General features: G+C 46.4%; 1 protein-coding gene across 1 annotated transcript in view; it reads right to left on the bottom strand.

Moving 5' to 3' along the window:
- Positions 1-13,538: 13,538 nt before the first annotated feature.
- Positions 13,539-16,984, bottom strand: part of SIGLEC1 (sialic acid binding Ig like lectin 1) — a 24,531-nt gene continuing 21,085 nt past the window's right edge. The window contains exons 19-22 of the mRNA XM_003788049.3: positions 16,064-16,366; positions 15,719-15,821; positions 15,369-15,441; positions 13,539-14,839 (exon numbers count right to left, since the gene is read on the bottom strand). Coding sequence (XP_003788097.1) covers positions 14,780-14,839; positions 15,369-15,441; positions 15,719-15,821; positions 16,064-16,366 — 539 coding nt within the window. The 3' untranslated portion in view covers positions 13,539-14,779. The remainder of the gene's footprint in view (positions 14,840-15,368; positions 15,442-15,718; positions 15,822-16,063; positions 16,367-16,984) is intronic.

The following is a 16,984-nucleotide window of genomic DNA, read 5'->3' as shown; positions in this document are numbered from 1 at the left end:
AGGCCCCTTGAGGGACCTGTCCGCACTGTCCCGCCCCGTCAGTCTCAGAGCGACCCTACTCGTAGGGGTGGGGCGGGAATCTCAGGGAACGTTCTTTGAGGACCACAGTGAAGTGAAGCGGGTTAATGGACAAAGGCTGGGTTTGGGGGCAGTTGCTTAGGTCTATCCAGGGAGCGCCCCGCCTTGCCAGCGGTCCTGCCCCGAGGCTTCCCCAGGGAAAGCGGAGGAGGGTAGGGGGGAGTGTTACAGCCGGCTTACCCACCACGCTGGGTAACCCCGGGAAGGGAGGCCAAGGCGACGGTCCCAGCCCCCAAGCGCACATGGGTGGTGTGGGGCTGGGGAGCAAGTGAAGGCTGCGGGCTTGGAGGCTTCGATACTACTGGGGACAGGCGTAGGAAGAAGGGCAACCCTTTGTCCGTGGTGGTGGCTGGAAGGCAGAAGTGCAAAAAGCTGTAAATCTCAGACGTGGGGATTTCTTTTGCCTCGGGAACGTCTGCTTCTTATTTAAAAGATTTGTTTGTGTACAAAGTGTAAATTTGGATATCAAGGGATATTAACTGTTAAGCAAATCTGTTTCTGTAGTAATTTGGTTAATAAAGGCTCCAGCCGTTTGGAATGTAATCATTTGGTTAATAAAAGATCCAGCAGAAAGAGAAACCCACATTCATGTGATTCAAACATCAGAAAGAATGAAATGTGTAGGGTCAAGTCTTCCCACTTCATTTTTCATTTTTCTTTCTTTTTTTTCTTTTCTTTTCTTTCTTTCTTTCTTTTTTTTTTTTTTATTTGAGACAGAGTCTCATAATGTCACCCTTGGTAGAGTACTGTGGAGTCATAGCTCACAGCAACCTCAGACTCTTGGGCTCAATTGATTCTCTTGCCTCAGTCTTGTCTTGTCTCCCAACTAACTGGGACTACAGGCGCCCCCCCACAACGCCCGGCTGTTTTTAGAGGAGGGGGTGTCTCAGGCAATCGGCCGCTTCGGCCTCCCAGAGAGCTGCGATTACAGGCACAGAGTCACTTCTTGGATATCCATATTCTTGGCCCTCCTACCCCAACAGGAAACCATTATTATGCATTTCTTGAATAGGTTAAGTTATTTTTATGTATATCCAAGGCAATAGACATTTTTTTCTCTTGTTAATTTTTTTTGCACTTTGATATATAAATCTGTTTGTTTGGTTTGGTCATTTAATACACTTTGGATATCTGGGCATTTAGAGTGCCCTTGTTTTTTTTGTTTTTTATTTTTTAAGAGACAGAGTCTCATTTCATTTCCGTGGATAGAGTGCTGTGGCGTTACAGTTCGTGGTGTCACAGTTCACAGCAACCTCCAGGTCTTGGGTTTAGGCGATTCTCTTGCCTCAGCTTCACCAGCAGCTGGAACAACAGGCACCTGCAACAACACCTGGCTATTTTTTGGTTGCAGTTTGGCCAGGCCAAGTTCAAACTCTCCACCCTCAGTATATGGGGCCTGCACTCTACTCGATGAGCCACAGGCACTGCCCAGAGTGTCCTGGTTCTTATGTTTACTTCTACTATTCTGGGGTTTTGTTTGTTGGTCTTTTGGTTTTGGCAGGGTTGTTTTTTGTTTGTTTTTGAGACTGAATGAGAATGATCACAGCCCATTGCAACCTACAACTCCTGGGCTCAAGTGATCCTCCTGGCTCAGCCTCCTGAATAGCTAGGACTGTAGGCACAGGCTACTACACCCAGGTAATTTGTTTTATTTTTATTTTTTGCGAGTCTAGGTTTCACTATGTTGCCCAGACTGGTCTTGAACTCCTGACTTCATGTGATCCTCCTGTCTCAGCCTCCCAAAGTGTTGAGATTACAGGTGTGAGCCACCAAGCCTGACCTACTTTGGGTTTTTAAATCAACATTTTATGGTATAATTTTCATATAATAAAATGCACTTAAGTGTACAGTTAGATGACTTTTGACAAATGTGTATACCTGTGTAATCACTATGATTACAAAAGATATATTTTCATCAACATCCCAAAGTTCTCTTTTGCCCTTTCCCAATCTGTCTCTCCCACTCCCAACCTGAGACAACCACTGATCTGCTCTGTCTTATGGATACATTTTGCCTGTTCTAGAACTTCATATAAATGGACTCATACAACATGTACACTTTTGTGTCTGGCTTCCTTCCACTCTGTACAATATTTCTGAGATTTATTTACACTGTTTTGTATTGTTGCAGGAAGATGAGACCCAATGGAGAAAAAGAGCACCCAAACACAATATTTACGAGGAAAAAAGGCATTTATTCAGCCGGTGGAGCAAATGGCATAGAAGAATTCAAAATGGCTGTGCTCCCCAACTGGCTTGGTCTTTCCCTTTTTATCTCCAGTCGAAAAGTTAGAACCCACGGGTACCTTTCTCATTGGTTGGTTTGAATCAAACAGTAGAAGCAGGCTCCGGCTTTTCAGAATGTCAGCTTTCACTGAAGTGGAAGCAAGTGTCAGCCTCCAAGTCCTAGGAAGTTGAGTTTTTACAAATTTCTAAGAGCTGAGTCACCATGGGAAGGACCCAAAGGTGTATTCTTGGGGTCTCCTTGAGCAGACCTCTGTTCTCCTAGACCTCACCCTACCCAGCTATCCTCTCTCAGTATATCAAGTTTGTTCCTTCATATGAGTTAGTGTTTCATAGTATGAGTGAACCACTTTCTTTATTCAGATATTTGGGTTGTTTTCCAGTTTGGGAGTTTTATCAATACAACAACTCTGTTATGAAATTACTGTACAAATCTTTGCATGGGTATATGCTTTTATTTCTCAGCTGTAACTACCTAGAAGTAGAATTTCAGGGTTATAAAATAAGGGCATATTTAATTTTTTAAAAGCAACTCTCAAACTATTTTCCAAAGTGACTATACCAGTTCACACCCTCACCAGCAATGTATGAGAGTTCCAGTTCCTCCACACCTTTACCAACATTTACTGATGTCAATCTTTTTAATTTTAGCTTCCGAAGGGTATGCTTCATTCATTTTTATCATTTAGTCCCCTCTTGGACATATAAATGGCTTCCAATCCTGTTCTGTATCACTCAGCATTCTCTAGAGAAGCAGAATAAATGGGAAGGAGGGGGGAGAGGGAGGGAGGGGGGAGGAGGGGAGAGAGAGAGAGAGAGATTTGTATATCTCTCACATTGGCTCATGTGATTATGGAGGCCAAGAAGTCTTATGAGCTACCATCTATAAGGTGGAAAACCAGGAAAGCTGGTGCTGTAATTCAGTCTAAGTCCAAAGGCCTGAGAACCAGGAGCACTGATGTCCCAGGGCACGACAAGATGGACTGTCTCAGCTCAAACAGGAAAAGAATCCTCTTCCTTCACCTTTATGTTCTATTTCAGCCCTCAAGGGATTGGATGAGGCCAACCCACATTAGGGAGGGCAATCTTTTTTATTCAGTCCACCAATTCAAATGCTAATCTCTTCCAGAAACACCTTCTTAAATGTACCTAGAAATAGTGTTTTACCAGATATCTGGGCATTCCTTAGCCTAGTCAAGTTAACACACAAAATTAATCATCACACTTTTTTTTTTTGAAACACAGTATCACTTTGTCACCCTGGGTAGAGTGCTATGGTATCATAGCTCACAGCAACCTCATATTCTTAGGGCTTAAGCTTTCCTCTTGCCTCAGCCTCCCAAGTATCTGGGACTACAGGCACCTAGTATGATGTATGCCTATTTTTTTCTTTCTTTCTTTTTTTTTTTAGAAACAGGGTCTTGCTCAGGCTGGTCAGGAACTCCTGAGCAAACAATCCACTTGCTTTGTCCTCCCAGAGTGCTAGGATTACAAGTGGGATGAGCCCGGGCATTATCATACTTTCTGTTACAAACAGTGCTATAATGGATAAATCTTACATGCAAATGCAAGCAGGATTACTGGGTCAAAGGATATATGTGTTTGCACCTTGGGTAGATCCTTCAATTTGTACCAGTTTACAGTTGCACCAGCAATGTCTGAGAGTGTCTGTCTTCGCATAGCCTCACCAGGACAGTGTTATCAAAGTTTGTGATATTTACTAGTCTGAAAAGGGAGAATGTAGTTTTAATTTGCTCTTACAAGTGAGGTTGAGTATTTATCCAATTATTTAAGAGCCATTTGTATATCCTTTTCTCTAAATTGCCTGTTCATATCCATCTGTCGTGACCCATTGGGCCCCTATGGCCCTGGTCTCAGTTACCACAGGAAGGAACCAGGCAAGAGGCGGATTAGAAGTACAAGCTTGTGGGAAACAGGCTAGTCCTTACTTTCAGGGTAGCCTTGAGCAACCTCCGCACCACCTTTTTATTGAGATAGAATAATACAGGTGAGGGGAGTAATTAACAATGACTATGTGCTGAAGGCACGGGTCTCTTTCTCCATGAGGAGCTCCTGTGGACAAGTCACCCGAGAGTCCACCCCCTAGCTGTAAATCATCTTGCTCAGAGGTCGTCTGTCTCTTGGTGTCCTCTACATTTCCCCCCTCTAGTGTACTAAAGATGTCTCTGGATGGCAAGGGAGAAAGTCTGTAGTTGGTTATTGCTGTCATTCTCCTCACCGAGAAGCTTTCCTTCCTGCTAAGTAAAAGAAACAAAAGGGTATATAAGCATAACAAAAATACACTAACGGAGCTAATCCGATATAAAGGAAACTAATTTTAGCCAAACTAGGCATAGGGGAAATCTCGTCCCCTTTGTGTTAATCACCATTCAGCTATGTGCTCATTACGCTTCCATGGGGCATATTCAGCATCACCTGCAGCTAAGTCAGGTGGGGAAAGGGCTGCAAACTCAGACCCTTTCCGAAGAGCAGTATAACTCTAAGTAAAGATTAGGTGCCCAACTGAAACAGAAACAAACCCAACAACTGAAATTCTCTTACCTTGCCGATACCAGAATAACCTTTACCTTAAAGCCTGTTGTTCGAGGTCTTTGTTGTCATAATCTTCCAATGTTTAAATGATGCATCTTAAACTTACCTGGGGCTTTAAGATACAGCCCAAAATAATGAAATCCTATATCAATCTTCTCACTTTGCATAGAAGCTCCTGCTGCCTCTTTAGGGAAAAGGGGTGCTGACCGCTCCTAACTTCTTCCTGCTGAGGATGGGCAGTGATATGGGAGAGGCTACTAGAGTTCCCACAGAGGAGATTGATCCAGGATTTCTCCACTATGAAATTGCTGAAGCTAAGGTCCTGTGAATAGAAGAAAGGTTAGTGAAAACAAATTTGTTTAATAAGGATCATAACCTGCAAGTTGGCGAATTCTATTTCTACCCTCAGCAACCAATGCACAAATTTTATCTAAGTATTGTTGTCATTTTTGTGTAGTTCTACTAGAAAGGAACACCATTCTAATAGAGTATTTACTTAATAAATAACCCCAGTTGGAGAATGACTAGTGGCTATTATTATTAGCCAAATTGGAAACCTGACATCAACTCTATCTAACTGTTTTGATGCAAACTCCTTTTCAATTAGTTGTAATTCTTCCTTGGCCTCTGGAGTGAGTGAACAGGGACTATTTAAGTCCGAAGTTCCTTCCAGAATTTTAAAAAGATTAGATAAAGCATAGATTGGAATTCCCAAAACAGGACATAACCAATTAACATGACCCAAAAGTTTTTGAAAATCATTTAAAGTAGACAGGGAATCCTATTGGAGTTGAACACGTTGTGGAAGAATCTGAGTTTGAATCAATTTATATCCTTAATAATTATAAGGAGCTGTAGTTTTCACCTTTTCTGAAGCAATCTGAAGGATTTTAATATACATATGATTTGATCAAACATTTCTTGTAGAACCGTTAAATTCTTTTTTTTTTTTTTTTGAGACGGAGCCTCAAGCTATCCCCCTGGGTAGAGTGCCATGACATCCCGCTCACAGCAACCTCCAACTCCTGGGCTCAAACGAGTCTCCTGCCTCAGCCTCCCAAGTAGCTGGGACTACAGGCGCCCACCACAACGCCTGGCCATTTTTTGGTTGTAGCCATCATTGTTGTTTGGCGGGCCCGGGCTGGGGATACGAACCCGCCACCTTAGGTGTATGTGGCTGGCGCCTTAGCTGCTTGAGCCACAGGCGCCGAGCCAGAACCGTTAAATTCTGATGTGCAAATAAGATGTCATCCATATAATGAATAATGTAGGCTGTAGAGTATCTCCTTCTAAGAATCTGTAATGGTTGATCAACAAATTGTTTACACAGTGTAGGACTATTCAACATACCTTGTGGCAGAACCTTCCACTGGTAACACTGGGGAGGTTCCTGCTGATTATAGACAGGAATGAAAAAGCAAAATGTGGTCAGTCTTCAGGATGCAGGTATGTGGTAAAGAAACAATCCTTTAAGTCAATAACATACAAATGCCAATTGGAAGGAATCATACAGGGTAAAGGAAGTCCTAATTGCAGTGGTCCCATAGGTATTATAGTTTCATTAACTTTACAAAGATCAGTGAGCATTCTCCATTTGCCTGATTTCTTTTTTATCACAAAAATTGGAGAATTCCATGGACTGCTAGATGGTTCTATATGTCCTTGTTTTAATTGCTCTTGAATTGTTATTTTTAAAGAATCCAGTTGTTCCATAGTTAACAGCCACTGCTCAACCCACACTGGATTATTACTTTTCCAGGATAACTTGAGAGCATATTTTGGGGCAGTGGCCTCTATGCTAAATTTGACATTTGTAAAGAATTAACATGAGGGGATGGTATGGTTATCACAGCATTTCATTGCTGGAGCCAATCACGACCCCATAAGTTTAATAGCAATGTCAGCTATGTATGGTCGGATTTGAGCATTCTACTTGTCCAGCCCCAAGCAGGTCAAAGGCAAAATACTCTGAAAGATTGAATCTAGATCTAGAGTTCTGATGCCAACAAAGGTAATATCAACAATTTCGGCCATTCCCTGGGCCACTGATTTAGAGCCATTACCGAAACATTGGTGCCTGTGTCTAATAGGCCAGTAAAGGTTTTATCATTCAGAGTAAGAGTCAGCTGAGGCCTACTCTTATTGACAGATGTTTGCCAGAAAGCACGGCTTGTATTGCCAGGCTCATCGGTATGTTTTTCTCCTGTACCTTGTAACTCAATGCGTGGCAAAAGTAGCAATTGAGCAATTTTTTGTCCAGCCAAAATTTGAGTTGGTTGGTTTACTGATATCATGATCAGTATTTCTCCTAAGAAATTACCATCAATAACACCTGTGTGAATGAACATTCCCTGAGATACTAATTCATTTTTCCAAAGCAACAATCCCACAGTACCTGGGGGCAAAGGACCGCACACTCCTGTTTCCAGTATGGGAAGCAAAAGAATATTATCATAAGCCAGTAAGTCCAAAGCAATACTGCCTGGAGTGGTGTGTAACAGAGACTAAAACAGAATGAAGTTGCTGGTGAATGAGAATGTTCTTTGGCCCTGAGTGGGGCCCGCCTACTCGTTTCCCAGCAGCAAAGCTGTTCCTTTTTTATCAAACTGAGAGCCACACTCACTCGCCCAGTGAGGTCCTTTCTTACACCTGGGACATAACCCAGGGGGTTTCCATTTGTTATAAGTCTTTTGGTCACTGTTTTTACCATAGATTTTTCCTTTCCAACACTCTTTTTTCTTAATGTCCCACTTTTTCGCAATTATGACATTTAAACTGGTACGAACTGACCCCTTCTTTTAAAGCAGTAGCAAGTAGATTAGCCTTATAGGATTCCGTTCCTATGTCAGCACATGCCCGTATATACTCCTCTAAGGGAGTGTTTTGTGCTCTTAAAGGTCGCAAGGCCTTTTGACACTCCAAGTTGGAATTTTCAAATGCTAAAGTTTGGAAAAGCATGTCTCTGAGTTCTGGCTAGGCAACAGCCTTATCGACTGCAGTCTTTAATTGGGCTAGAAAGTTGGTATAAGGTTCATTCCCTGACTGCCTTATCTTAATAAAAGATTTAGAGACATCTCCAGGAGCCTGAACCTTTTCCCAGGCCCTAAGACAACATAGTCTTGTCTGGACTATGGCTATGGCATTGTATTGAAGCTGATTGGGAATCCCCAGCCACTGACCAGACCTAGTGAGCTGTTCTGATGTTATTGGGATTCCTCTATTGGTTTTGGTGACTCATTAGGTCAGCCTCCTCCTTCTACCAGGTTTTGAACTGTAAGTACTGTCCAGATTCAAGAACAGTTCTGGCTATCATATCCCAGTCATAAGAAATGAGCTGTTGTTCCTGTGCAAGCCCCTGTAACAGACCTCTGGAAAACAGGGACTGCATACCATATTGTGCTACGGCCTGTTTCAAATCTTTCAGGACCGTAAAGGTGATCATATGGTGATCAAAACTCTGGCCCCCTTGAGGGTGTTGTGGATCAGGAGGAATTTCAGCGACTGTAACCGGAAAAAGCCCTAAAGTGTCTTCCCACTTAAAGTCACCAGTTCTATGCCCTTCTAGCACAGCCTTCATAACAGAAGTCACAGGCGGTTCATCTACATAGGGAGGTGCTGAGGGCAATACGGGATGCTCTGAGTTAGCATTTCTGACAGTGAGACTATTTATCTGATCTTCCAATTGTTTGATTTGAGCAGCCATAGTGGCCACAGAGGTAATTACTTGCTCATTTGTGTCTATATCATATACTCTTGTCTCCCAATTTTTCTTAGGTCCAGTTTCCCACTGAACCTCACTATCAGATACTGTTTGAACATCACTTTCTTCCTCAGTTTCTACTTCTCGTGACTTCCCAAACAGAAAGTTACCCATGTCTTTGCTTATTTTATCAGACACCTTACTTATGCTGAGCAAAGTTTCTTTATTTTTTTTGCAATTTTTTTGGCCCGGGCTGGGTTTGAACCTGCCACCTCAGGTATATGGGGCCAGTGCCCTACTCCTTGAGCCACAGGTGCTGCCCGAGATTTCTTAATTTTTAAATTGGCCAAAGGTCCCACTTTCCCTGAGTGGAGTTTCCCTTTGGACTTTCCCCCACTGTCTGCCAAAGGCCTCACTTACATCCGAGTGTTGATTTCTCCTTTGGTCCATGACCCTGGTGTCCTGTTGTGTCCTGCTATATCCTGCCTACTTACACCAAAATGTCGCCCCCTGTTGGGCCCCTATGGCCCAGGTCTCAGTTACCACAGGAAGGAACCAGGCAAGAGACGGACTAGAAGTACAAGCTTGTGGGAGACGGGCTAGCCCTTACTTTCAGGGTAGCCTTGAGCAACCTCTGCACCAGCCTTTTATTGAGACAGAATAATACAGGTGAGGGGAGTAATTAACAATGACTACATGTTGAAGGCACGGGCTTCTTTCTCCATAAGGAGCTCCTGTGGACAAGTCACCCGAGAGTCCACCCCCAGCTGTGAATCATCTTGCTTAGAAGTCGTCTGTCTCTTGGCATTCTCTATATCCATCACACATTTTTCTATTGAATTGTTAGTTCTTCCTCGTAATGACTTTAAGGAACTCCTTTTCTTTTTTTTTTTTTTTTAGAGACAGAGTTTCACTTTATCACCCTCACTAGAGTGCCTTGACATCACAGCTCACAGCAACCTCCAACTCCTGGGCTTAGGTGATTGTCTTGCATCAGCCTCCCCAGTAGCTGAGACTACAGGGGCCCACCACAATGCCCAGCTATTTTTTGTTGCAGTTTGGCTGGGGCTGGGTTTGAACCTACCACCTTCTGTATATGGGGCCAGCACACTACCCACTGAGCCACAGGTGCCACCCAAGGAACTCTTTACAAATAAGGGATATTAACCCTCTGTCTGGAGTATGAGTTGTGACTATGTTCCCAGTTTGTGAAATTTGTCCAGCCTGCTGTGTGTATCTTTAGCTCATTCATATTCATTGCTGGGTAGTAGTCAGTTGTATCATTATAACCACATTTTTTTTTTATCAGTTTTACTGTTGCTGGACATCTGGATGCTTCCTAGTTTGGGGATGTTACAAACAGTGCTGCTGTGGAGATTTGTGTATGTGTGTCCTTAGCCTCCTTCCTTGCCTGGCCTGCGTCCTCTACTCCTCTGCTGGTCTACCCAGGAGCACATCCTTAGTAAGTCATTTACACATGAATTTCCATCTGAAGGAATCAAACCTAAGATAGACAATGATGCCTTTGGTCATGTTGGGCACAGTGGAGGCACAGTGGAGAGGCTTCGACTCCTCACTCTGTGAATGACCAAATGGAGACACCAGGGGTGCTAATGGCAACAGGAGGACACCTCTCCAGGACTGAGTTCCCTGATCGTCCTGTGAGATGAGCCAGGGTCCTTTTCAAAATACCTTTGCTTATGCTGGGAAGATTGGGAGAGAACAGAGTGAGCAGACAGAGCCAGGATCCCATCCTGAAGCAGGAGTGGAACTGGAGATTCTAAAAGAGAGTGTGGATCCTGGGGCATGGGAAATTATGATAACCCAAATCCCAACCGTGGCAAGAGAAACAGTTCTGAAGGTGAGTGGTGAGATAATGCCAAGTGTGCAGCCCAACAGGGCCTGGCTGACAGCTGTGAGGTGCCCGAGCCCAAAACAAGCTGGGGGCCAGGAAAGCCAGAGCAGCCCCTAGAGCAGGGTTTTGCAACCTTTTTTTATCTTACAGCACACTTAAATTATGTGGATCAAAAAAAAAAAAAAAGAATATACTTAACTGTGCTTCAAACTTCTTTCAAATGAAATTTAATTAATGACCTTTAAAATTTTTTGCATCACACCTAAGATCCTTTCATTGCACACCAGTATTCCACTGCACACTGGGTGAAAATCCTTGTCCTACTGCAGAACTTCTGCGAAGCCTTTTCACTGCCCAAAGCACGATTGAGCACAGGGGCGTGGGCACAGGATGAGGAGCCGGCAGGGACCCTCAAGGAGCTACTCTGGCAAGAATACGGTGAACTGGAAAACTCCTGCTGACAGTGCAGGCCTCAGCCTCATGTCTTCTCTATCCTGGACTATCCCTCACCCCAAACCAGGTTACCAACCCTTGTATCGTGTTTCACAAGGTGTTATAGTTTGCCCAGATCCTGAGCTCCATAAGGCCTGGGAATCGGCGTCTTATTCACTGCCCAGTGCAGGGCCTGGCACAGTCAGTGCTGATAAAATGAGGGGGACATATAGCCTAAGAGCCATGTGAAGATTGGCGTTATCCTTGTGAAGGTGTCACCTTGCAAACCCAGATGAGCTGTTTCCAAGAGCATCAGAGGAATTTTCTGCTTAAGTCTCTGAGCAACTGTTTATTTACATTCTGAGTTTGCACAGGAGGAGATGGGGCCATTGAATCAAAGTTGCAGAAGAAGGATCCTAGAATGCCCCTGGGTGGCTCGGTGTTCACACTAGATCACACTAAGAGAAAGATGATTTATCAAGTGGTTTATTGGTGTCAGTCTCTTGAGGGGCATCAGGAAGGCCCACGAAGACATCAGGCTGGCACCTGGAGATGACAGGCTGAAGCTTGGGTGCACCAGGAAGGGTCACATATATGAAAGGGGAGCCCCAAAGTCAAGGTTCCAGCCACAATAGCCTGGTGCCTTTAGAGGGGAATGTGTTGTCCCTGGGTATAGTGAAGGGGGTGCTTAGAAAACCAGATGATCAGGCAGAATCTAGAAGACATCTGGGCACTTACAGAAGAAGGTGAGGAGTTTTAACTTTGTTACTGAAGTATAATACTCTTTAGAAAAGCAAGACTCTTCATGAGTTCACAAAGTGAACACACCTGCATAACTGGCACCAGACCAGGAAACAGCACATTCCCAGTCCCCTGACCGCCCCTTTATGGTCCCTTCCACTCTCTCTCACAGGTAATAACTATTTAGATTTCTATCACCATTGATTAGCTTTGCCTATTCTTGAACTTCACAAAAATGGACTCTCACAAGCTGTGCTTTCAGCATCTGGCTCCTTTCTCTGGACACTGTTGGAGGACATCACCCATCGTGCTGCGTGTAGCCGCTGCTCAGGCCACTGCCGCATGATATCCCGTTGTGTGAACATGACGGTGGATTCAGCCATTCTGTTGTTGATGGGTTGTTTCCAGTTTGGAGCTGTTATGAATAGCCTTGCTGCGAATGTACTCATGGTGGACATAGCCCTTGTTCTTCTTGAGACACCCAGGGGTTAAATTTCAGGGTCACAGGTAATTTAAATTTAATAGATATGGTTAGTTTTCCAAAAGTTGTTGTACACACTGTTTAATTCCATTTATATAAAGTTCAAAAATAGGCAAACCAAATCTATGATGTTAGAAGTCAAGACAGTGGTTATGCTTGAGTAGGAGGTGGGAGGGGAACTCTGGGGTGCAGTAATGGTCTCTTTCTTTCCTCTTCCTCCCTTCCTCCCTCCCTCCCTCCATTCCTTCCTTCTTTCTTCTTTCTTTCTTTTCTTTTTTTTTTCTTGACAGAGTGTCACTCTGGGTAGAGTGTAGTGGTTCACCACAACCTCAAACTCCTGGGCTCAAGCTATCCTCTTGCTTCAGTCTCCCAGTAGCTGGGACTATAGGAGCCTGCCGCAACACCTAGCTAGTTTTTCTATTTTTAGTAGAGACAGAGTCTCACTCTTGCTCAGACTGGTCTCCATCTGAGCTCAAGCAATCTGCCTGCCTCAGCTTCCCAGAGAGTTAGGATTATAGGCATGAGCCACTGTGCCCAGCCTGTTTCTTGATCTAGGTGCTCATTTACATGGGTGTTTATGTTTGAACTATACCCTTATAATAAGATACACTTTTCTTTATGTGTGTTACACGTCAATTAAAAGTTTATTTAAAAGTCTTAAGGCAGCTTCAAACCGCTTGGAGTAGACATGACTATAGCCTCTCTGCAAATTCTCCAATCCCAGATGTTCATGTGTCCCCTTGAAGATACACAGAAGACTCCCAAGGCAAATGTTCCCAAATCCCCCAGCAGCCACCCCTTTCTGTGGCTACCTGTGGTCCTACTCAGACAGCCCCAAATACCTGGCTGCATTTGGCTGCTCTCTCCCTGTCCCCCCTCTGGATTTAACCCCTGCTTTCCCTTCCGCTCACCAAGAATGAACAAAGTGCTTCCTGAGTGCTGACCTACTGCATGCCAAGCACTGTGCTGGTCACTGCAGGCGGCAGAGGTGAGCAGCACTCAAGCCTCAGGGAGCAGGAAGACACACAAATCACTTTAGCAGAAGGTAAACACCATGCAGTTGCACCCCCAGCCACCTCCTGCAGATGGTCTCTGAGAATAAACCTGAGTAATGTTTGAATCCTCTGTGCTCTGGCCCAGCAGTTTGGGTCTCAAGAAAGAGATTCAAACCTGTTGTGTCACAGAAAGGAAGTTTTTTGGGAGAGCATGCTGCACAGGCTCCCAGGAGGGCTGTGGCAGTTGGGCTCAGAAAGGAAGGGGACCTGGACAAGAGAAAGGGTACACAAAGCTCATCTGCCCTCTAATTTCTTCCCAGTCTGTTGTCTCCTCCGCCAACTCCCCACTACTCTGTTTCTCACCACAAACCCTACAGTGCTGGGCTCTCTAATCCTCCTGCCATCGGCCACCATGCTACAAGAGAGTGACCAGCCTGCTCAAGAACGGATTCTCTCAGTCCCTGATTTCTTGAGAGCTCTTTATTCCTTCTTGGTAATGCTCATCCTCTTCAGCAGCCCCTGGCACATGGGACTCCAGGAAAAGGACAAGAGCTCACTTGGTCATAGAGAGGGAAGCCCCTGGAGCAGAAACAAGGATGCTGACGACATCCATGCCTGCCCACCATGTTCAGAAGAGCTGGGAAGGCAGTGCTCAGCCCTGGAGGTGGGGGTAGTGGGAAAGGGGGCACCTCTTCCTCCAGGGGCTGGTGCAGGGATGTCTATTCAGGCAGCCTCACTGTCTGCCACAGCTCTCCCAAGGGGCCACCACCTTTTCTTCGTTTCCTCAGTAGTACTTTGTGAAAGGGACATCCCTTCCAGGAAGCCCACAGCCAGAATGTCAAAGGGCATGCTCCAGCCTTCAGCAGACAAGCGCTGAGACCGAACACGGCCTGCTGGTGGCATTGACACCAGTGTCTTAAGTCCCAGGCATAAGTCCACAGTTGGAAGCCTTTGGAAATAGAATTTCCAAATATGCGCTGGGTGCAGCATAAAAACTACATTTCCCAGCCTCCCTTGCAGCACAGAGTGGCCATGAGGGTAAACTGAGCCAATGGAAAAGACATGTACAATTCCTGGGTTGTGTCCCCAGTGGGAGTGGGAGTGCTTTCTACTTCCACTCTCCCCTCTGCTGGCTGGAGTGAACGTGAACAGTGGGGCCGTGACCCTCACATTTTAGGATAGAGAAATAAGACAAAAAGATCTCAACAACTCAAACCGCTGTAACATAGCCAGACTGGCATGGGAGAGAAAAATAAAATTCTATCACATATTTGGTCTCTTATTAGAGCAGCCTGACTTATATTTTGCCTAATATGGGGGCCTCTGTGGGCCTGAGGACACAGAATGCTCCTCTTCTATTTGAATCCATCCAGAAAGTCCAGGGGGAGCTTTGGGGGGAGAGACGTGAAGGGGCAGGGCCCCCTTTGGAGAGGAGGAGGAGAGGCAGGAAAGAGTGAGAGAAATGGATGATGCGCCCTACTTGCTTCTCTTCAGAGTCCCCGAGAGTCAACATCCTCCTGGGTAGGAGTGTATCCCCACTCTCACTACCCATCTTCCTGGGGGCAAGAGGCTTGGGGGCCAATCATAAAAAGTCAGATGTCACAGAGCTGTTTTCCCAGAGGCAGGCAGAACTCAGAGCTGCCTTACTCATGTTCCGCGGGCTGGGTCATCATAGATGTGGCGACCTCCTCCTCCTGAGATCAGCTCAGGGGTGACGCACAGGACAAGGTCTCACAGGTGGCTGCATCAGAGTCAATGAGCTTCCCACAGAGAAAACCCTGGTCACAGGGGGGACTCAGAGAGCAAAGGCAGCCCCTCGGCCTCCAGCCTTAGGTAGGACTTCAACGGGATTGGTGGGAGTATGCAAGGCTGGAAGTGTGACTTGGAGCTCTGCCCACCGGGTGGACATCTGCAGAGAGGCTCATCATGGAGGAAGAGAAACAGACTTTTATGCCTGCCCAGGTGATGTGCCAGCTCAGGCATGGGGAAGAGGCCTCAGAACAAAGGTGGAGGAATCAGAAACTAGTCTTGGAAGTGGAGGCGATGCTGCTAAGGGTTCAGAAAGTCTGCCCCTCACCAGCCACCTAGGAAACATGGGCTGTGCTCTGCCCCAAGAAGCAGAGGGCTCTCCCTGTCTCTAGTGGGGGTCCTGGTGCCCTGTATGCTCTTTCCAGCTAACCCTTGTCCCAGACACCATCCTATAAAAGAGAGCAGTCTCCAGATGACAGCCTGGCATGTGGGTTAGATGGGGATTAGGTCTGCATGTGCTCACATATGTGGAATGGATACCTGTGTGGTCTCTTTCTGAGAAGACATCTCCACTGAATTCTCGTCCATGCCCAGATTGTGAAAACGTCTCCTTCTGCAAGGGTGAGAGTGGACTCAGAGAGTCTCTCCCCTCCCTACCACCTGCCCCATTCCCTCCTCGCCCAGGCTGGCCCCAGACTGCTCACTGTCTAGAGCACAGGAGAGTGGGATACTTTCTTTTCCTTCCACCCTAATCTTTTCTTCAGCAAAGACAGGACAGAGAGAAGGGAAGGAGAAAACTACAGCAAGGCGGATTTAGAGGGAAGTGGAGAGAAATTGGGGAGAAAGGGTAGGACAAGGTGGCCTGTCCCAGGCCCCAGCTCTGGACCTACCTCCAGGTGTAGCAGGCCCCCAGGCCCAGCAGTAGGACCAGGAAGCCAGCCAGCAGTCCCAGGCCCCAGAGCAGCTGATGCAGCAGACGCAGGCGGTGCAAGGCTGGAATGCAGAGGTGGGCTTAGGGGCAGCCGTGGCTCCTGGCCCAATGTGCCTTCCCAGGGTGACCCACGCAGGCTGAAACTTTATCTGTGAAGTCACCCCCTCCATGCCAGGTGGCTCCATGAAATCAGTGGACAGACAAGCTGCACTGCAGCCAAAGGGACTCAGGGAAGGAAGCCTCTGGGCCCAAGAGCTGGGCCTTCACCCAGAATGGCCTAGGGAATGGAACCCCCTTCCCTCACCTGTGGTCCCAAAGTAGGTGGAGGCCGAGGCAGAGCCCAGGGCATTGGAGGCAGAACACACGTATTCCCCCTGGTCACTAGGCCTCAGCTCCGTGATGTCCAATCTCAGGGCATTGGGGGAGGCAGAGACTTGGATGTGGTGCTCTACAGGAGCACCCTGGGGCTGGCTGGAGGCCACCAGCCGACTGCCAAGGTAGAGGGTCAGGCTGGCAAGAGGCTCGCTGTCAACCCGGCAGTCCAGGATGCCCTGGAGGCCTCCCTCAGGCTCCACAAAGACTGTCATGGTGGGTGTCTCTGGAGGGTCTATGGGGAGGAAAGGAGTGCAGTGACGCCAGAAAAACCACCACAACCCCCTCCCTCATGGTCCCACACATAGTGACTTTGCTGCTCATCCCATTAAGAGGTAGAACCCATTTCCTCACTCCTTGAATCTGTGACTCACTTTGACCAACTGAAAAAAGAAGTGACATTTTAAGACTTCAGAGCTAGACCTCAAGAGACATTGCAGCTTCTGCTCTGCTCCTGGGATGCAGCTACGTGGGAAGCCCAGGCCAACCAGTTGGGCTTATGTGGCCCAACCACCAGCCACCAGGGTGAAGCCCTCTGAGACCATCTGGCCTCAGTTGAGCCACTGGATAATTGCAACCACATGAGGTGAGACTAGCAGAACTGTCCAGCTGAGCCCAGCCCACATTCTGACACACAGAATTAGGAGCATATGATCTGGCTATTGTTTGAGGTCCTAAGTTTTAGGGTGGCTTATTATCTAGTAATAGCTGACTGATACAGAGTGGGTTCTGGTAAAGATTGAAGTGGGAGATTAAGACTGTGCTACTGGGCTCGGCGCCTATAGCTCAACCGGCTAAGGCGCCAGCCACGTACACCTAAGGTGGCGGGTTTGAATCCCCAGCCCGGACCCGC

This window comes from Otolemur garnettii, unplaced genomic scaffold (genome assembly GCF_000181295.1).
Source record: "Otolemur garnettii isolate 467f Iridium unplaced genomic scaffold, OtoGar3 scaffold00025, whole genome shotgun sequence".
Lineage (NCBI taxonomy): Eukaryota > Metazoa > Chordata > Mammalia > Primates > Galagidae > Otolemur > Otolemur garnettii.
The sequence above is the reverse complement of the archived record's forward strand: the minus strand, read 5'-3'. Positions and strand labels throughout refer to the sequence as shown.